The 22,963-nt window shown below is 35.2% G+C and overlaps 1 protein-coding gene across 5 annotated transcripts in view; it reads left to right on the top strand.

Moving 5' to 3' along the window:
- Positions 1 to 22,963, top strand: part of BAZ1A (bromodomain adjacent to zinc finger domain 1A) — a 65,525-nt gene that overhangs the window by 2,478 nt on the left and 40,084 nt on the right. For 4 of the 5 annotated variants that reach the window (XM_088145374.1, XM_088145371.1, XM_088145373.1 and 1 more), the window contains 7 exons: positions 9,181 to 9,459; positions 14,087 to 14,230; positions 15,727 to 15,828; positions 16,957 to 17,044; positions 18,319 to 18,453; positions 19,967 to 20,069; positions 22,363 to 22,517. In XM_088145374.1, coding sequence (XP_088001500.1) covers positions 9,181 to 9,459; positions 14,087 to 14,230; positions 15,727 to 15,828; positions 16,957 to 17,044; positions 18,319 to 18,453; positions 19,967 to 20,069; positions 22,363 to 22,517 — 1,006 coding nt within the window. Of the gene's footprint in view, positions 1 to 9,180; positions 9,460 to 14,086; positions 14,231 to 15,726; positions 15,829 to 16,956; positions 17,045 to 18,318; positions 18,454 to 19,966; positions 20,070 to 22,345; positions 22,518 to 22,963 lie in introns of those variants that run through there. The other variant, XM_088145375.1, reaches the window with a different exon arrangement.

The raw sequence follows: 22,963 nt of genomic DNA on the forward strand, positions 1-22,963 counted from the left end.
CGCGCGTCTGTAACTGACCCGTCCCCTTAGCTCCCCCGGTGCCCTTCCTCCTCAGGACGGAGCGGGAGAATGGAAAGTTTGTAGCAAGGTCGCCCTTAGTTCACCGCCCGACCCTGCTTCTGTGGGTATCCTGAATCCTTGTTGCGTGTTGGCGCGGCTTGCACTAGGCCTTGGAGTACCTCTGGGCGCGCGCGCGCGCGCGCGATTTTGCTCCTGTTTGTGGAAGTACAGTAACCCAGCAAACTTGACTGAACTTGGCCGCGGAGAGAGAATCAACGGCCAGTAGCCGGCGGTGTAAAGGCCGGATTTGGGTCGTGGGGGGCTGCTGGACGGCTGCTGGACGGCTGCTCCTAACCGCCTCATTGACTATTGTTTTCCCAGCAGCTGGGCGTCCGAAAAACAAACGTGCCGCTGTCTCCGGCCCGTAAATGAATCTGTTTGGGGTTTGAGTTCAAAACCCTGGTAACAGCTCTTTCCCTGCCTTATCGCCTTTAATGGCGCACCTTAGTGACTTCATTTTTATCTCCTGAACAAAAATCAAAACAAAAACCGAAAAACCCACATCCCAACTCATATGCCAAGTACCCCTCTCTGAACAATTATCATCCCCTTTGCCACACTAGAAATTTTTGGCAGCTTCCCATGATGATTTGGAGTCAGCAGCACCTGTTGTGACAAGACATTTTCCCCCTTAAGAGTTTACAGTATCTGACACACTTCCGTGTACTACTTTAGAAAAATCTAAATAACTCAATATTGTGCTTCAATAACATGTATTAAAAGTTTGTATAATTTGTAGGGATTCACTCTAATTTTGTTTATTCAAAAAATGGTTTTCATCTCATTGACCTCAAGAAGGGGCTGATGCATAAAGTAAATGCCTCTCATTTACTAATAATCAAACCTGTTAGATTAGTATTTCAGCATCTAAGATATTTTGAGGTTTAATGAAAAGTTAATTTTAAGCTAAATATCCAAATATGAAAAACACTGAGAATTTCCCTTGAATTGGGAGATGCTGTCATTTTATATCTTTCATAAGGATAATGTAAATGATAACAAAGAACCCACCATTTTCTTTGGTAATATATTCATAACATACCAGCTCAGGTCAACTATGCTAAGCATTGCCATGAAATGATAAATATCTTAAATTGTTGGATGGACAGAATGCAGAATTTCAGAAAACCGTTCTGAATGATAAAATATTTATTGCTTTTTTAAAATCATTTTTTGCATATAAGGCTTGAAATATAATCTATCTGGATGTAATTCATCCATTTATATTAGCAGGATTTAAAAGTACTGTAATGGCCCATATATATTTATATGTTTAATACAATGTCTTAATATCAATAGAATTAATAACGAATGAAGTTAGAGTACATTTTGTTTTTATGTGTCTAGATTTATTTTATGTTAAAGTAGATCATACTGAGAGAGAGACACTGTTGCTTTTTGGAAAAAGTACTACAGTGGTAATTAAAAAGATTTTTGTTTGAATTGGAGAATTAGTTCCCTGTATCACTATTAAGAGAAAAGGGCCTCCAGAACTTGTTCAGTGTCAGCAGCAGTGGTTTTCCAGGAACAGATATGCGTGTCATGTTTAGAAAGCTTTTTCTTCAGCATTAGGACTTTTTCTACAGAGTTGCCGTAGGACTTTTGGAGCAGAGTATGTATTCACCAAAAATTGTTCATCCGTTTAAATATGGTATCAAGAAAATTTCTATAGGATTCATTGAATCTGTTAACAATGAGATAAATATACAGGTAGTCCCCAGGTTAAGAATGCCCAGTGTAAGGATGACCCATAGTTAAGAACGGAGCCTGTTGTAGCAAAATCTGAGTTAAATACACGATTCGATTAATTACACAATACTACTTAATACTGTTCTGGCTTACATACAAATTCGACTTAAGGAAAGAACTTGGCAATGGAATTAGTTCTTAAACTGAGGGCTACCTGTAATTAAAAAGTACATGTATGATACATTACAAAGGATTCAGTTATTTACACAAACATTGCTTGCCTAATGTTATTTGATGGTAAACTTGCCATCTGAACTTTATTATGAATGAAGCTTGGCTGAAGTAGCTGCAGAAGACAAGCCTTCATCTTTCATATTTATAAAAAGGTTTTGAACTTCTGGATAGCTTCTGTAATGACCTTGTTGGCTGAAATGGACAGTTTTTGCATTTTTAATGCAAGGGTTGAATGACAAGACTAAAACTAGTGGTTTCTAGGCTAGAGAATACTGCTGTGTAGTCATGTTTATGCTGCTGAAGGCCACAGAACAAATCAAGAATCCATTAACTCAGAAAGTTGAGGGGAAGGGAAGCCTAGAGCTTTAACTCTGGAGTATAGACCTTTATAAAAGCTTAGACTTCTTTGAACCACAGAGAAAAAAATCATCTGTGTGTATATGGCTTGATTAGTGTCTGCAATAAAGAGTTTAACATAGCCAAGTCATGTCTGAGTCTTCTGCCAACTAAGCCTGTTCCTAAATAGGGAGTTCAGAGAATTGAGATTTGCTATCTAGTGTGAAGTCTGACAGTATCCACTTGTCACAGTAGCTCTGAAAAAAAAAGATAAGGAATTATGGAGTATATGACTATCTCAAATCATAAGATGCATTGATACCTCTCTGAGCTCTAGCATTATCTGCACTGTTCTAGGCAGCATGGAAGTATAAGACTTTCTATGTATATAAAACGTGTATATAGCCACCCATCTTAAAGCCAAACTCTGTGCGGCTCACAATCCAAAAATAAAACAATATATACAACAATAAGAATACAAGAACCAATAAAACCAAAACAGAAAAACCTGGCACCACAACCACATTTCCCTGATGCCACTGCCCTATCCCAATGCTTGGGGGAAGACCATCTTACGTGGCCTCCTGAACGTTAAAAGGATGGGGCCCTGTTGGATCTCATGGGGGAGGGTATTTCATAGGGCAGGAGCTGCCATGGAGAAGGCACACTTCCGAGGACCCAGAGGATAGCATTGTTTTAGGGAAGGGTCCTGGAGCATGCCCACCTATCAACTCTAGTGGGATGGACAGGTACCCTTAAGCAGAGGTGGTCTTGCAGATGACCTGGTCTTGTGCCATGTAGGGTTTTAAAGGTAATAACCACCACCTTGAATTGGAAACTGGGAGCTACTGCAGTTTGTTTACTTTGTCATGTAAGCAGATCATTTTGGATCCATGCAGTTTATTTACTTATTTATTATCTTAATTTATATGCCACTGCTTCCTAGCCTCTAGGTGGCTTATAGTAAAATCAAGAAAAGTCACCACACTATAAAATATTAAAATAACATACCAATAAAATCCTTAAAATAAATTTTAAAAAATTAATTGGCCTCAGTCATAAAGTACTTCATCTATAATTTGGATGCTCCCACTAAAAAGTGCCTTCTGTTCTAAAGGCCCATTGAATCATCTTGAGTACTTTTTGAAACCCTCATATAGGGGCAGTGTGGTGGCTACCACTGAGAATGCTTGCTTCCTGGCACTGTCTCTCTTAATTTCTTGCAGGAAAGGGATCCTCAGACTGCCCTCTTGATCTGCATGGAATGGATGTAGATTCTACCTAAAAATCCCTGTAAAAATAAACTTTAAGTCAGAACCAAATGATTAAAATTATAACCAAAGTATAATTATTTTAATGAAAGCTATTGGATAAGTAAATTTTTCAGATACTAGGTCAGTTGATGGGAAGATAGCTGCCTCTAAGATTTAAACATGGATAAGCAATACTAATGTGTCTTTTGTAAAGCTCACATAAAAGGCTATATAAAATAGCTAATATGAATGTTTCTTAAGTTTTTTTTGGATTTGGTTTTCCCATATAGTATCAGATAGACTAATGGTTTAATAGTATACTTATTCCCACAGACGAATACACTCTATTCAACTGCCTTTCAATTTAGAATGAGTGTTTCTGAAATAAGGTGTTCATATCAGGAATTCTGGTGGTTTTCTCTCCATCAGCACTCCTGAAGAAGCCAGAATGATTCCAAGGAAGATATTGGAGATCACAGAAGTTGTAATGATTTCCATAATAACCATGCTTCTGTTCCAAAATAATTATCAATCCCGTTTACTCAACTAGGAATCCTTTAAATTACATTTTCACTCTGGCTGGGATGATGGTGTTAGGACACTTGAAACTGTGATTTTTCTTCAACTGATTATTATCTATTTTTGTTATGTCACTTAATATCTGCAGTGGAATCTTGTCAGAATAACCTGCTCCAGGAAAGTAATAGATCCAGATTGTTCCTTAATAACTCTTGATTAGCCACTAAATAGGAATATGGTCTAGGCAATTGATATCATTGTTCCTAAATATCTCTCACCCTAGCAGTTTTTTCCTCTTTGGGCAAACTAGGTCCTAATCTGCATTACACCATGTTAAATTACTAATCTATATTGAATCAGCTGCATTTACTTTTTAATAAGAAGAAAGGATAAAATGAATGCCTATATAAATCAAATTGTATTTTGACTGAGAGTTTTATTTGGAAGGAGATTTTCATAATTATTATAGCCAGACTTTAGAAGGGAAACCTAAGAAGGCTTTTTCCCCCTACTGTATATCTAATGACTTTCCAGTGGTAGGTGAAAATGTTTCACTCCTGGGAGGCATTTAACCTGCTGTGGAGTTAATGCTTTAATTCTCCTGGTTTATTTCTTTCTGAATATAATTTGTGCTCTTATTTTCTGTATTGCTTATTGGTGATTTCCATCTTGGTAATTTTTTTATAATAAAGAAGCAGGTTACAGATAATAAGGAGTGAATTAACTAATAAAGGAGATATATGAGAGAAAGTACAGTAAAACTAATAATCTTAGGAAAATTTGAATTAACATGTACAAACTATTTGTGGGCCCTTTATGTCCTGTGGCTGTTCACTGAGACAAGCTAATTCTTGAATAAGGGAAGCTTAGTGTGATAAAAATCTAATTGCATGTTCAGCAAAGTTGGAAGTTCAGTCAGTTAAAATTTCCATGAATATATTGGGTTCAAATTATTGATTTATATTTAATAAGATTATGTGTCATGAAAATTGAAGGAGGTGTTTCAGTCACATATAATAGAAAATACAGTGGCTCTAAAACACTCCAGTCTATTTTTGAAGTCAGGCAGTGCTTTTATTAATTCTTCAATTGAATGTAAATATATTTATTTGTAGAGAAGTTGAGAATTGCTTTTATATTAAAAAAAAGTACATGTGTGTTTATAAGTAAAATAGGCTCATTTTCTGTCCAACTACTCCATGGTGTTATTTGGTCTCCATCTTTTGGTTTTTTGTCAATTACTGAATTACTGAAATTTCCATATTCAGTAATCAATATTTATCTTTGACTAGGATAACAAATAATATTTTTGAAAAATTGTAAGGGCAGTTATGCCAGTCAGGGAAATGAAAACATCCCAATATCTCATTTAAAAAAATGTTAGAAGTTCTAACAACAGTTCTCTCTGCCCCCTACACAGGCACACCCATGTATAAAATATTGCCATTTTGTCATTTGTTTTCAAGGAAGAAAGCACTACAGCAGGAAGAGGAAGTATCCTCTTAACTTTGAGGTTAAAGATATAAAAGGAACAAGCCAGCAAGCAAAATGTATTGGGGGAGGGAGAAAGGGTATCAGAACAAAAGTGTGGTTGAATTATCTTTAATTAGTTTTATTGTAATTTATTTGTTTTGATTGTTGTGAGCTGCCCAGAGTTGTTGGGAGTTGGGTGGCATACAGGTTTAATAATAAATAAAGAAAGTCCAAATTGGTAAATAACAAAGTCGTGGTAAAAAGTTCCTAAGAGGGGTACTGCCTGCCTTTGATAGTACCAAGTGTGCCACTTTAATGCCTTCTCTTAGTGGTAAGTTGGTGTATAAAAGCTGAGTTTTGAAGTGCAGGCTCTACTGCAAAAAGGTAGTATGTATTTGCGTTATTAAATACACTATACTAGCATTTATATCAGGATAGAGCTTGCCTATAAAGTTGCAGTTGGTTATCCTGGAAGAATCAAATGAGGGCATTTTTTTTTAAATAGTAAGCTGTGAATGTCATTGGACTGATCCCTTTATACATTTTATAAAAGTACACTAGGGTAGGCTTCATATGTTTTATTTAACCATAGTTTACTAAATAAAGTATAATTAGCTGGGCTTACACAGCAAGCTATCCAAAATCAAACATGACATTTTGGTTTTAAATAGTGTGAACCCTGCATAGAGATATAGCTTGAACTTTTTCATTGCTAATCACTAAATCAGTTATCTAAACACCCGAAAAAACCTTGAACAATTAAATTACACTAAAAGAACTAGCTTTAAAAGGAGGGTTAAATGAATGTTTATTTTGAAAAAGTGTGAATTTCTAGACAGAATTAATTGGATTAAAATTCCTTATTATGTTGTCCTTTGTTATCACTATACAAAGTACACTGTGCATCAGTTTTCATCTTTTTTATTGTTCATCAAAGCAAGTTGGTTTCGAAATTTCTGAATTTCAAATGTTTCTCAATAAGTGTAAGATTGTACTGAATTTTTTTTTATTATATGTGTGGGTACAGTATGCACATCTATACTTAAAGGGTCTATGTGGCTATTGTGATCAATAGCAATTTATAAAATCAAGAAAAAGTTGGAGCAAAATACTTATACCATTTATAAAATGATTAATAAAATAAAGTGGTAACCACTTTATCTTTGTGGCTAATTTTATTACATAAAGCGTAACTACAGGAGGATGTCCACCTTTGTACTACAGAAAAGTAAATATTAAGAAACAGTGGTAGAGTCAGGGCTTCATCCTCTGACTCCAAAGTAGGATAGATAGGCTGATATGGAACTAAGTGGTTCCCTAGGTCCTGAGATGTTAAGAACATGGCTCAGCAGCTAGTTGGCAACCAATGCAGAGCCTTTAATACTGGTGCTATATGAGTAAAGAATTGTACTGAATTACCTAACCATAACCTCTAGACCACTCTCAAGAAGGATTCCACGTAGAGCATGTTAGTAATCTAAACTTGAATATACTAATACATAGGGTATTCTGGCAAAGCTGTTGAGAAACTGATAAGGGTCAAGAGCTTTATGTGGCTAGTTGCATTGTTGCAAGAGTCTTCTCCTAGAGAGCTTTGGCTATTAGATAGTTTAATTTTTTTAAATAAATACATAAATTATAATCATCAGGCTGTACAAGCAGAAAGTGATCAACAAAATTGGGTAAGGCTGAGCATTGGACAACTTTAATAAAATAAGCATCAGTTTTCATTTTCAGACCACCATGGAAATGGATGGTTTTATTTCCAAAGTGCCTAGTAAATTCATTATATTAGGCACAGATGAGACTAACCCTTCGATCACTAGGTGACTCCAGTGGGTGACTGCTTGAGAATACAATGGACTCAGCAAAGTCAATCTTCCTTGCTGTTTCACTGCTACATACTTAGGCAGAACCATGTGCTCTTTCTCATATGCAGTCATCCTCAGAGTGAGACCTATTCTTATGACAAATCCATTTAACTGACATGCTGAATTGAATGGAGGTCATCTGTTCCAGCTATGTATACATTGAATCATGTCTGTATATATTACAACATTGTAAATCGGAAGAAAGCTTAGAGTGAAGATTTTAGTGTGTCTGTAATTTGCTAGAAGCAGATTAAGGATTATACATTGATATATACACATATATAGATACTGTATAGTGATACATATTGAACTACCCTCTCCCCAGTGTACATCGGTCTGTATATCTTCATCATGGTACTGAAAAACAATTGTTCTGGGGATTTAAGAATTAGGCTGGGACTGCAACCAGCTCAGAATTATTTCTGCCATGGAGTTGTTATAGTGTTAATGGACAACACAGTTACTCTGTAAGATGGGGCACAGTGTTTCTGTTTCTTGAGGATGCTGAGCATGCTGAGGGCCATAATCCAAAAGTAAACCTTTTGAGATAGTAAACATACAGTTGCAGTCAGATCCTGATTGAGATGTCACAAAGCTTTCAGAGACCTGTTGTGACAAGTTTGCCATGCACTTGGAAGACAAAGGTACCTACTTCAAAATCATGATGATATTGCTAGTATATATCCTATGATGGTTTCCAGAATATGATCTAATCTGACTGTGTAGGATCAGTTTCAGTATCAGGAAGCACGCAGGAGCGTTTGGAGGAATACAGTTGACTACTAGCTTATTTGATCTTTGTTCATCATAAGCTATTAACTGTCTAAAGTTAACTGATCAAATGAATTTAGAAAATAATGCTTAAATTATGAGATTTTTTTCCCACTGCCTTGAAATTTTCTCTAGCTATTTGAGATCTTGATAACTGTTGACCAATACTTAATTTTCCTGTGGAGTCCTTGGGGTTCTCTGAGCTTGGTTCTTTTCTTGCAAACGTTTCATTACCCGGCTAGGTAACATCTTCAGTGCTAAAATGGGCTGGAGTTTGCTCTCTATTTATGTGCTGTGGCCTGCCTTGCCAGTGCTGGTAAGGGTGGGGGTTTTTTGTTTTGCTCCTCTGATAGTTCTTTGATTGGCATATGTTTGCTGCTTGATTGTGTGCCTGGTGGTGACCTTTGCTTAAACATCACCCAGATAAGCAAAGGTCACCACCAGGCACACAATCAAGCAGCAAACATATGCTAATCCAGGAACTACCAGATGAGCAAAACAAAACCCCCACCCCCAGCAGCACTGGCAAGGCAGGCCACAGTATATAAATAGAGAGCAAAGCCCATCCCATTTTAGCACTGAAGATGTTACCTAGCTGGGTAATGAAATGTTTGCAAGAAAACAACCAAGCTCAGAGAACCCCAAGGACTCCACAGTTCAACCCTGAGCTACACATATTCACTTAATTTTCCCTTTTTTGAGCAGAGTCTTGGGGAAGTAGTGGTTTGGTGCTTGAGAGTTTCAATGATTCAGCATTAAGCAGGTTATCTTGGCTGGGTTGGGCAACATTTCACAGGGAAATTGCATGCATAGCCTTTTATAGTTATGGCTTTGTGTATCAATAGTTTGGGGTTACTCATTATTTAGCACTGTTACTTCTAGTGGTGGTCTTGGAAAGCAGAACTTTTTAAATTAGGTTTTGGTGAATAGTAACTTGTAGTTTATCTTTAATTTTTGCTGGTTTTGTTTTGCAGTGAATTTTTTGAAAGAACTATTCTTTGTAATAGTCTCGTCTGGAGTTGTGCTGTCACAGGTAAATCTGGACTTACCTATCAAGAAGCACTAGAATCTGAAAGGAAAGCCAGACAAAATATCCAGAACTTTCCAGAGCCTCTCATTGTTCCAGTCTTATACTTAGTTACCCTCACTCAACGTTCACGACTTCATGAAGTTTGTGATGACATCTTTGCTTATATCAAAAACCGTTATTTTGTTGGTGAACTTGTTGAAGTACTTAGGAATAATGGTGAAAGGTAAGCATATTTGATTTGTGTTACTTTGGATATATATCGATTTTTAATACCTAAAAAAAGTTGAGGCCAACAGTTCATTTCAGTACCTCTCATTACTTAAATTGCTAGAATGTGAGATTAAGCACCAACCATTTTATGACCAATTTTTGTTTTTTGTTTTATCTGGAATATTTGGATTGATAATGTACCAGTTTATAAAACACTCTATTTGTATAGAATAAATGGATTATATATCTAAATCAGGGCTGCACTACCTGTAATTGTAAGGCTGTACAGGTAGTCCTCGCTGAACATCCACTTGTTCAGCGACTGTTCAGAGTTACAATGGCACTGAACAAAGAGGATCTACAATGGGTCCTTGTAGTTGCAGCCATTGCAGCGTCCCTGCGGTCACATGATCACAATTTGGGCACTTGGCAACCAGCTTGCAATTACAACATTGCAGGGTCCTGTGGTCATGTGATCACCATTTGTGACCTTCACTGCCGGCTTGTGACAAGCAAAGTCAGTGGGAAAGCTGGCAGGAGGTGGCGAGCATGTGACTGTGGGACACTGTGACTATGCGGGATTTGCCTAATGACGGCAGCTGGGACTGCCAGAACTGCCATCATAAGTTGGTGTGGTCACGTGACATCATCTTTATGACTACGTTGCTTAGCAATGGAGTGCCCAGTCCCAGTTACTGTCAGTAAGCAAGGACTACCTGAATGTGACTCCTTTGGTTGTAGCTCTTGGTGTGATGGAATGAAATTATGAAGGCCAGGCTCAGGGAGATAAGCACATTCTTAGTTTACCGCAAGAGCATGGGAAGTGCAAGAGGATGAGGCTGGCACCTCCCTGAGGAATTCACGGTGTTGTGACTGGCTGGCTTGGGAGCTAGGGTTCAGTGTGGGGAGATTCTTTCAAGAGTTTATAGCTAATAAACAGAGCAGAACTGAATTTACATCGTCTCTTGGAATTCTTTGGGTTAGAGACAATGCAAATTCAGTTCTGCTGTGTTTATTAGCTACAACCTCTAGAAAGAATCTCCCCAGACTGAACCCTAACTCCCAAGCCAGCCAGTCACAACACCGTGAATTCCTCAGGGAGGTGCCAGCCTCATCCTCTTGCACTTCCCACGCTCTTCGGGTAAACTAAGAATGCGCTTATCTCCCTGAGCCTGGCCTTCATAATTCCATTCCATCACATCTGGAGATCCTCCAGAAGTTGCTAGTTACAATTATTTAATTAAAAATGTGATAATTTTGATAAATAAATTAGAAGTAATAATACTAATTCTATTTAATTTAAATAGAAATTTGGTCTTTATCTTGGGTCCACATGTTTACTTCCTGATATACATCCTTCTTACGTACCAAAGGACTAGCGCAGCACTCTCTTGAATAATACATCTAAATAAAAAGAATTCTTCTGTACAATAGAATACATACTTTATGTTTTTGTGTTCTTATGTTCACAACTCTGTGGAGGCTGTTGCCTTTGTGTATTCACTCTCCTTATTACAGTTTGGAAATTGAAAGAATGCCATAGGTTTTAACTCTCTCGTTCCTTCTGTGCACTAATTTATCCCTCTTTTTCTTAATGGGACATTGTCTATAGTTAATGCTATCTCTGGTTATGCTAATCAAATTATCCACATTACCAGAATTTGCAAACCATATTTCAGTACCTTGTTTCATATATATTTTATTGATCAGTATTATTGCTAATGCAGGTATGCTGCCCCATGGTTTATATCAGGAACTTAACGTCTATATTTCATCAGTTAGAACTAAACTCAGTAGAATTGACCTGCTGGATCAAATCAAAATTTATCATTCAGTCCATAATAGTGGCCACAGAGGTTCTCCTGAGACATTTATAACATATCCTTTATAATCAGGGTATATGATCTGTTGATTTAGAAGCCATTTAGTAATTCATAGATAGCTTCTGTGAATATATCAATTAAAAAAAAGATTTGATAGCAGCTATCCGAAGATATGCTTGCAGTATATTCAATCTATTAATCCTGTGATATGGAGCTTTGCTGATTTTTGTTTTATTGGATAAATTAAATTTTACTTTGTTACACAAGTAGAAAATTTATTTCTTATAGCATTTCTTTTTATAAATCTCTATCATGTTCATTTTGGGTAGTTGTGTTTTGTAATTGAAACCATATCAGTTCAAGATTTTTTATATCAAAGTACCTGATAGTGTACCTAGGAAAAAAAGAGACATAAGTATTCCACAGTACCTTCCTTCCCTTACATCTTTTCCCTTAATTTGGTATATTATTAAAGGAGTAAAACATTTCTGCTGGGAATATATCCTAGCTATTCAACAACAGGTGATTGAAATATATGAAATCTGTGAACAAGCAAAGCTAATTTTGGCAGTCTGCTGTGATAAAATGTGAAATGTATTAATAATTCTTAGTAATTTTTTAAACCTCTGTTTTATATGATACAGATGGAGAACCAAATCTGGCTTAGGAGTCATACTCGTATATAACTTGTAGGTGAATTATGTTGAATAACTGTTTTAGGTAAAGTCCACCCCTAAGTCCTGCCATCCCCTGATTTGCCATTCTCTATGCAGAAAGGAGTGAACATTCTTTGTAATCATCTTTACTGATAAAGGCAGTCTTTTGTTAATGCAGGAGAACAGTGAGTAATTGTTCTCTGACTTCTGCAAGGAGATAGACCCCTCAGTACTCAGAAAGGTTGTAATATGTTTCTGAGTTATAAATTGGAGAAGTGGAGAGGAATAAGCCAGAAGAGAAGGAATAGGTAGGTTAGATGAGTAATCTCCAGAAATGGGATTTCTCCATGCATGATCTATTGATCTATTGAACTAAATCAGTGCAGTCATGTATATAAATTTTGCTAGGTAAGTGAGAGTAGTACAAAAGTTTCAACCCATTCATTTGGGGAAAAGAATTTTGTTTAAGAATTATTTGCTCAAGAATTATTATTAATGATAATACTTTGAACTCACTTATCTACTTAGCTTAGCTAAAGGTAAAAACCAAAAAGACAAAAACTTTAATCATGATTTTTCATTCACTGGCAGTTTTTTCTGCTGTCTCATTTGTTACCTCCTTCTGCATTTCTCATTCCTGAAGGCATCAGATCTTAGGGAAATTAATAAATTATCCATCTATCTATATTATTGTCTGTACAGGCAATGCCAATGGTTGTTTAAAGACACTATACTGTTGCTCTCCATAAATATTAAAGTGACTACAAGGGAAGAAGTGGTGTCTATAACTTTTTTTAATTTGAAGCATCCTATTAGGAGTCCCAAACAGCTGATCTGAGTAGATGTGTTATGATGGCATTCTGATCAACCCAGAAGAATACTAAACTTGAAACAGTCAACCCTGTTTTGAGCTCAAAACACTTCTGGAATGATCAGAACATCAGACATTTCCAATAAGGTAAGACTAGCTCATTTGAAGATGACCTTCAAACATCTGTTTCTGGATGGACCCATTACATATTAGAAATGTTTTGCAGAAAAAGGAAGATGAGATACCACAAAAGAAGCTGTTGCTGGTCAAGTTTTTCCCCTTTTCCTAGTCCATTTAATGAAAGTATCTATCATATTTGAAACTAATTTTAATGAAAACATCTTTCAGTGACTCAAAATGTGCCAAATAAGCATCAATCTGCTATATAACTGGTAAGACCTGCTGTATACTTTCTGGAAGAGCAATGCGCTTGCAAATTTAATGTAGTGCCAAGAAGTACTATTGCATCATTTTCAGTTGAAGTCTCTGATGGTGTATTTTGTTTTATACAGCAAATCAAACCAAATGGAGACAAAATGTGTCGGGAAATAAATGGTCATTACTAAAACTAGATTTTTTTGAATATCTTGTTTATTTGGATCATCAACTATAAGAATAATCTTTTATTAGTTCATATACTTAAGCAGCAAAACATTTCAAATATTGTTTCCAATGCCTGGTTTCTGCGTAGCAAAATTGACAGTTAAATAATTTATATGTCATTTGGGGAAAACTAAAGGTTTATGATTTAATGTCAAGAACCAAAGCAGATAAGAGCTTTCCAAATAATCACTCAAAAACGTGACTTCCATGATCAGATATTAATGCATGGGTACTTTCATTCTGTAACAGTGTTGCATGATTACATGTTAAAATAGCTCCTCTCCAGGGTTACTCTTTTGCTTGAGTATAGTGTTGTTTATTCCTGAAATAACTATAAAATGCTAGTGCATTGTTTGAGAAGTAAAAATACATCATAAAAAGAGCTTGATAAAAGATAAAAATTTAGCACCTTTCTACTATATCACTTTCAGTACAGCTTGTACAACAATTTGCAGAACAGTTGTAGTATATATATTCAAAATTCTTTGTAATACATTGAAATAAATAGTAAAAATACTGTGGGATTCACATATATGTAATATGGAAATAACACAGTTAAAGTCTGAATTAAATAAGCACAATTGTATAATTGACACAGTTGTTGAAACACTCATATGTTTTTATTTGCATGTTCTTTCTTAGTTTTATTTGCATGTTCTTAACAGATTTTATCCTCTTTTAAGAAATATTCACTACTAATATTTCTGTATTATAAAAATACTGAATATTCTTATGTTTTCTTTTCAGATTGCACTGTAAAATTTTGGAAGTTAAAGCACCAGTACATCAGAATGGAATGGCCAATGGCCATGCCAAAGGGGTTGATGGTGTCACCATTATCATTAGCGATAGTGATGATTCAGATTTAGATACCAGTTCTGCACAAATTGGGTAAAGAATTATTTTATATTTGGATAATATGAACATAGTTTAAAAGGCTACAATTAAACTACAATAACCGCTTAATTTTTGTTATAAAACTTCTTCACACAACTCTATACAAATATTTTGCCTATAGATCACAACATTTCAAAAGAATTTTTAAAATTAGTATTCAAAAGCTAAAAAACACAACATGCAAAATAATATATATTACAAATACTAAAAACCCCAAACTCCAAATGAAAAAAATGGGGGGAAAAAACCTCAAATAAACATACATTTATACACACATACACTACACATATACAGACAACTTGGTTTTTAAACCTACTAAACTTTGTCCATATGGAATCATCTTCATCATCTTTCTATTTTGTCAATAAAAAAAACAGTTTAAAAACAAAAAACACATATCTTCAATCCAGGATTTAATGTCTAGGTTAGTAGTTTCTAGCAAAGCAATACCATTTTTTTTTGCCTGTGCTTCAACTTGATAAATCCAAAGATTTTCATAAGTTGATACATTTAAAGTTGTCACTATTTTATTTATGATCTCTGCAATTTATCTACAACGTGAAATTAGCTGTACTCCAGGCAGCTTATAGAATTTACAGTATCAAGCACCTACAAAATCAATTATAAATTCATCCATCCATCCATCCATCCATCCATCCATCCATCCATCCATTCATTCATTCAATTTCAACATTGCCTGACTCCAGACTGACTGTGGGCAGTTTTGTAATATATCACACTATATTACAAAACAAGATTTAAAAAGCAATACACAATAACTAATGAACAAGATGGGAAATGCAATCAAACAACACAGAAAAACATATACAAAACACAGCCAAGGGGGCCCATCCACCCTAGTTCATGGCTTGGGAGAAGGCCATCTGGAATACCATCAAGATGGGAGCCATCTTGGGGAGAATCTCATTCCAGAGGGCAGGTGTTATAACAGAGAAGGTGTGCTTCCTGGGTCCCAATAAATGATACTGTTTAATCAGAGGGACCTCAGGCGTGCCCACCTTGTTTAGAGTGTACCGGCCATGCAGAAACCACAAGAGATAGGCAGTCCCTCAGATAGCCTGGTCCTGTGCCATGTAGTTCTTTATAGGGGATAACCAGCACTTTGAATTGTACATGGTAGCACACTGGCAACCAGTGTAGCTTGTGAAGCAGGGGTGTCATGTGGATATACTGAGGCAAGCCCTCCACGGCTTGCATGCAGTAATTATATTCTGGGCAAGTTGAAGTTTCTGAGTGGTCTTCAATGTAATGAATGTAATACACATGGTTTGGTTTGCTATGTTTGTACCAAACACAAGCAAATACATTTCAGTTTAAAATCACTCTTTACTGAAATGTTAATTTTATGTGACTGAGAATCTTTTGTATGTGCATTTTGTCTCAAGTATTTAAAACAATTTACATTATAAATAGTAATATTTTTCTTTCGAGGAAATACAATAATAATGGATTTTAATTTTTATTTTTAGGAATGAAAAAGCCATAACTGATCCTTTTTTGTACAAGTACAAAGTGAAGCCTATAAAGAAACAACTATATGAGTCTGTTACAGTGAAAACATCACAGATACGGTAAGCTCCACTGGTTATGACCTTGTGGTTGCAATCCAACTAGCAGAAATGAGGGAGGGGGGCAGGGTAAATCCTCTTTAAAGATGACATTTTCTCTCTATAGCCCTTTTCACCTTTTGAAAGAAACACTGCAGAAAAAGGGGACAAGATTTGTCTTCTTCCCTCTTCCTCTACTGAATCAAAATCCTACCACAAGCTGTTGGTAACAGTTGTACAGAATTGGAAAGAGGCAGTTCATTCCTCTAAAAATTGATATGTCAAGCTTTAGAGCTAGAGAGGAGGTTTTGATACAATATTGCTAAATGTTTTGATTTCAAATGATACCTGCCTGGGAATAGCCATAATAACAATGCAATAAATTAATGGCTCATTCACTTTCTATAAGAGGACTTTTCATACAATGTATCTTAAATACTCTGCATGATGTCTACGGATGCTGCCAACCCTCCTTTGGTTTCCCCAGGCTAACCTTTAATGTTTCAAATATTAACTTTCTTTAAAAAAAAAAAAAAAAAAGGAAATTGTTGAAAGGCAAACTACCAGTCTTTAGCATCTTTTTTTATTTCCAAATATTGTTTCTGGGACCCAAAGGACCCCCATGTACATTTTTACAAATAAAAATGGAGGGTGATTCTACCCCAGTGATTTTTAATACGGAATTATGCTCAGAAAAAAGTGACAATAAGCTGTGTGTGTTTGTGTATAACAGAGAGAGAGAGAGATACATAAAAAGAGAGAGAAGGAAATGACCATCATAAGGAGATTAAAGAAGATGCATCTTCCAGGAAAATGTTAATTTTTAACTGGCCATCCTACCTTCCATACCCAGTGGCAGCTATCTTGTGACTCTCTGATATGCCCTTAAAATTCAAAGTATATACACTGACCTAAAAGGCATAGAATCCATGCACAATATTGCAATTCTGTGAGATTGTGAAGAGAGCATTTTAATGAAAAAGGAACAAAAGTTCCTTATATTTCTGTTAAAAAATTAAAAAGCATCACAGGGATGCTTGTCTTTTTTTTTTTTAAATTAAAATTGCCAGAAGCTGTTTAAACTGCAATTTTTGCATACCAACTTCATTGCTAATGGTAAGATCTTTGATGATGGTTCTCTTCTTTTCACAGCCGAAGAAAGCATCTTTTTTCTTATGACAGGCTAAAGCTTTTTTTGAAGCAACACTGTGAGTCACATGATGGCATTATTAAAATTAAGGTAATAAAAGTAATTAAACTTTAAGATAAAGAATGAAGATATATGCGTCATATGACTATAATGAATTTATCTCAAACTAGACAAATAAATGTCATTGTTTTGAATATGCTTGCCTGCATTAAATTGGACAATCCTAGTAAAAGAATGATCATATGCTTGTCCTTAAAATTATATTTGTTTGTTAGGAAGTGTTTAGCTCTTAATTGGCTTTAAGACATTACAGTGAAGACAGTCCTTTATCAACCAGTGAACTCTGCAGTTTTACTTTTTTTCCCCATAAATCTTGGTATACTACAATCCTTTTTATATTTATGTGATAGATATACTTTATTTTTATTTGATATTATATTTTAAGATTATCAAATACACTCATAAAGATTTTAAAATTTCCTTGAAGTCATGTTTAGGGACACTTGTCGTCTTTGAGGTAAAGCAGTATTTCTTGGTATCTTTACTACAACAGACTGTAGCAATAGTAAATATTAATGCATAATATGTTTACTTTTGTAAATGAATGATAATCTTTCGTATCTAGTGTTTTTAATGTATTATTCGAAAATACTGTTCTAAATATTAGATTACATAATTGACAGATTTGAGACATTGGCATATATTGCCCTTTTAGAAGGTAATCATCCAGTCTTAAATGGTCTCACAAGCCTTTTATTTCAGTAGTATTTATTCAAGAGTGGCCCTATATAGTACAGATCATGATAGTGCCCATTGTCCTCCAAAACAAAAAGTTAAAACATCTTTAAAGAGTGATCAAAATCTTGTGAGGTAACTAAATCTCATAGAAACTGTGTTCTCAGTTGAGATACCACGAGATTTGGCTTTTTATATGTTGATGTATGTAACATTTTTTGTAATATGATATTTGGGCATTATATCACATGAATGCCACTTTAAAAAGTTGTTGGTCCATGTTATAGAAAAATAAAAGAAGAGGGAGGAAATTTTATTGTTGTTACAAATAATCTGCATTTCTATTCAACCTCTGAAGAAAGGTTAGCTTAACCTTGTTTGTTCATACAAATAAAGGCTATTTGGAACAGTCAAACAATGTTTGTTCTCCCTTCTTGGTTTTTCAGAATAGCCATAATTCTCTCTTGTTTGGTTTGCCCCCAGATATAGGCACCTCATTCCAGTAGTGTGAACTAGAAAAAAAGGAACAAAGTTGTTGCTTATTTCTAGTCCTTCTAAAACACTCACTGATTTATCATTTGTACATGACATACCTGTTGACTCTTGTTTTCTCACATTTCTTTCCCAAGGCAATATCAGTTGCAAAATACAAGATAGCAGAACAGACTTTTTCCTATCTCTTTCCTGATAATCCACCCATCTTTATGTTCAGTCCTTCAAGTAAACAAAAGAGGAGACCTTCAAAGCTGGCATCTGATGATCATGTAAGTCAGGCAATAATCTTCTGCAACTATTCATCTATTGACAAGCAGGCTATAATGAATTCAGCATTTGGTGGGCTTATGAAGGGATGCTGGGAGTGTGATTTGTTTATATGGTCATCCTCAAATCCACATTAAATCTCCTCAAAAACAATGAAATAAATACATAATACAACTAATGTTTATCAACTTTCCTATAAATTACAGTCTATTCCAGCCATTCCCAACCTGGAGCCCTTAAAATATATTTGATTACAAGTCCTGTCATCTTCAGTCAGTATGCATGTTGCTCATGAGAGATGATAGACGCTGTATTGAAACTCAGCTGGAGGACATTAGGTTAGGGAATGTCCAGTACCCCTATACTGCATTTCATATGTACAGTTCCTTGTTAACTTGGTGTTTACTTGTAGTTAGAGAGAATTGGTACAAGATGTTCTATTGCTGGTACATTACTCCAGTCTTGATCACTAAAACAATTAATTCCTTTTCTGTAAAATGCTGGAAACCTAATGGACAGATTGGATCCTTCTTCCATATGTGGTGATAACATTGCAAAGTTAAAAAATACTGGAAAATAAATTTTGAAAAAGTTTTGAAACCCATTTTATCCTGAGATATTTTTATTAAACTTCACTAAACCGTACATTTTCTTCAAAATAAACTGGCACGGTATATGTTAACAACTACATGGATTTTATATGCTCTTTATTGGAAAAGATCCCTCTATGTGGAAGAATGGCTAATCAAATTATGGGACTAACCTTCAATGTCTAGAGAAACTTCATATTTAAAAAGTAAAACTGACGCAGAATTTAGTTTTATTTAGTAACCATTTTTAGACTACAGTTCCACACATGGAATTGTGCCACATCCAAAATTTGGCTTTTAGAGTTTATATTTTAATTTGACATATAATCTACATATAATTTACAATATTGTCTCAATGTACTGATAATTGTCTATAGGTTTTTTTTCCTCCTATTGACTCTAATTGAGTTAACCAAGTATTTTTAAGGTTTAATAGAGACATGCTTTGATTAGAAATTGGATATGGAATATCCATATAGTATTTTAAGCTTTTAACAATATATTAGAATATATTAGCCATATGATATTTTAGATTTGTTGGTTATCCACCTATATTTTATTGTTCATATTGAGGTTTTTTAATAAAATGTGCCATCTATTTTTATTTTATTTTAAACTTGTATTATTATTTTTTCATTTAATCTTTGAAACAGAGAACGGGGAGAGGCTATGTTTATGGATAATTGCATTGCAACTAGGCTTCCTAGATTTAAGGGAACAAATGTTGGACCAGTGAGTATTCATATTTGAGTGAGTGAGGGCAGTTGGGAAATCAAATCTTGCTTTCATTTCTCAAAAAATCCCTTTAACTTTGCAAAACATTTCATTTTGGTTAAAAGTAGAACATGTCTTCTCTTGTAAAGTGGTTGAAATACTCAGATTCTGAATATTTTTTCTATTTCATGAGGTTTGGTTTTGCTCCTAGGAGGACAGGATTGCTGAAGAACATTTTTGTCCTAGAAATCTAAGCAACACAGCAAAAGAAAGAGTGAAACTCCAAAATGAAAAACAGCATATGAGAACCAGTGGTAAGTTCAGCCGGCGGTCGTAAATGTGGGCAGGCCCGAATTTTGTTCAAGTGACTGCGGGGGGCGCTGCGATGGCCAGAACTTTGAGGAGCAATCATAAGTCCCTTTGTTCAGTGCCATTGTAACTTTGAACAGTCGCTGAATGAATGGTAGTTAAGCGAGGAATACCTGTAAAGCAAAGTCAGGTTCCTGTATACTTCTAACTTGTAACAACAGGAATGCTGCTCTTACTTCATTTTCTACTGCTAGAGGTTTTTGTAAGTAGAGAATATCTTCAAAGGTATCTTGGATGTTGTAAATACTGTACAGAATTTCAGTATACTCCTTCCATCTTTGTTTGATCTTCTTTGAATCAGTTATTATCTGTCCTTTAGCTTTCAACCAATTCCTTAGCATTCAGTCAATTCAAGGATGGAACCTCCTTCTGAATTCAGATATTTGTAAAAGACTTTTCTTGTTTTTCTGTGTCTGTTTCCATCTTCAGTGTCTTTACAGATATTGTAATATTTCTTCTTGTCTCTTGTAACAGCTCTCTGAAATTCTTTAAGATCCTTACTGAGATCTTTGTTTTATTGTAGATTTGGCTTCTTTTCTCTAATTTCTGTGATATGTTCTGACATCCAGTTTCTTTTCTTCTCTTGATCTTTGGCAGTCTCTTTTTACATTCATCCTTAACAACTTCTTTAAGTTTCTTTCATTGTTCCTCTGGATCCCAATGAATGAGATTCAGGACTTCAAAACAATTCCTGTTGTTGTTCTTGAAAATAGTTGTATATGGTTAAGATCATATCATGGAAAATGCTTGGTTTTCTTCTTCCACTTTAGTTTAACTTTGAACCTGCATATAAGGAATTTATGATCTGTTCCATAGTCAGCCCCTCACTTTGCTATTATAACTGAGCTCTTCCACTTCCTTGCACCAATAATATAGTTAATTTGATTTATATATATGCATCTGCTGATGTCCATGTATATAGGTGTGGCTTTAGTTTTTATAAGACTTTTTAGCAATGAAGAAATGATTGGATTGGCAGAAATTGATAAGTAATTTTCCTGCTTCATTTCTGTTTCCTAGGCCATATAGTCTAACTACATTTTCCTCCTTAATATTTCCAACTTTGCCATTCCTGTCTCCAGCCACAAGCAACACATTTTGCTTCCATGTTCTGTTGATTTCAAATTGAACTTGACCATAAAACATTAACCTCCTCTTTTTCTGCCTGAGTGGTTGGACCATAATAAAGTTGGAATAATTGTCATGAGAAAGAGTTGTCCATGAAGTCTAATTAATATTATATTTGGCCATTGATTACATTGTAGCCAAGTACTATTCTTGCTATCCCCTTCCTAACTATGAAAGCAACGTCATTCCTTCTTTTTCTTGCATGTCTTGAGTTGCAAATAATATGACCTGAATGAAAGTGTCCAATTCCAATCCATCAGAATTTGCTGGTGCCTAAGATGTCAGTATATAGTCAATTTATTTCATCTTTCATTGTGTTGAGCTTACCATGTTTATGCTTCTTACATTCCATGGTTGCTTGTAATTCTGGTTTTTCAGCTTCAGATTTTCTTTTCCTTCATGTGAATATCTACAAGTAGAAGTCCCAAAGCCTTTTATCTAGTCATGTCATAATCTGATGGGTCCATTATTTGGCACTGTATCGTCAATCATTTTATATTTTCTACCCATATGGCTTCCTTGGTAAAATGCAGGAGTGGTTTACCACTATCTTCTCTAGTGCAGTATGAAATGATGCTTTTACCATTATCACTAAAGTGATCTTCTGCCTCTAGCATCTTCCTATATTGCTGCTGCCCAATATAGCTGCCTGGTGCTTTTGCTGGGCTGACCGTCACGTTTTGGGTGCATCTGCTGGGAGCATATACTTTTAGATTAAATTCCCAGCATTCTTTGCTCATCCCTCCAGGAACAACCCCCATGCCTGCTATGAAGGAGCAACCCAGCAGAATTGGGGATTTACTCACTAATAAATGATGTACTCATTTAATGTACTCATTAATAAATGAGGGCCGAGATATTCAGTTTCCAAGATTCTGTAACTTAACCCCTTTCTCACTGCAAGAAGGTTGCCTTTGCTGAACCTGTGAGAATCTTGGTTGGTTATAAAGGGCTTGACAAACTTTTTACCATTTGTTTTGAATCGTATTATTTGATGCCAGATTTGTTGATTAAAAAAAATTATAGAATAATTTTTGTTCAATACCTTATCTTGATGTTCCTATAAAATGTAGCTCTAATTCCAATTCACCAGTATGTATTTTGAAATAGAAAAATTAAAAAGGGAAAAAGCAAATGCTGTGAGATACAAGAGAAAAGAGAAACAAGACAAAGAAAAAAGAAAAGAAGAACTAAAGAAGCTTGTGGAGGAAGAAAGACTAAAGAAGAAAGAAGAGAAGGAGCGACTCAAAATAGAAAAAGAAAAGGCATGGCATTTTTACTAATCCTAGATTGGAAGTGGCAGTGATAATCATATTTATAGCTTTATTTGGTATTTTCTAAATGGAACTGTTGAGACTTGGCACCTGGGAAAAAGAGCAGATAGTATTTATGTGGTTTTTTTGGGCAGCTTCCTATATGAAAGGTGATAACATGTCCTAAATTAACTGTTGATATCAGTTAACTTTGTTAATTTTTGGTTACATTTGTAGTTTTAATTTTCAAAATATAATATTGACAGGTGCACTGGCTAACAAACAGTTTGTACTGTGGTCAGAAATTTAAGATTTACTTTGTGGCAATTAAAACTTGTACAAGAACATTTTCATTTAATAGTTTTTAATTGTTAATCCCTGCAATAAGAGTGTGGAAGAGACATACCTTTTATTCATACATTATCGGAGTTCTGGGAGACTTCATCAAAACAAAAGAA

The sequence above is a fragment of the Python bivittatus genome, unplaced genomic scaffold (assembly GCF_059951505.1).
Source record: "Python bivittatus isolate LINGU-HERP-01145 unplaced genomic scaffold, Pbiv_v1 ctg000480_np1212, whole genome shotgun sequence".
Lineage (NCBI taxonomy): Eukaryota > Metazoa > Chordata > Lepidosauria > Squamata > Pythonidae > Python > Python bivittatus.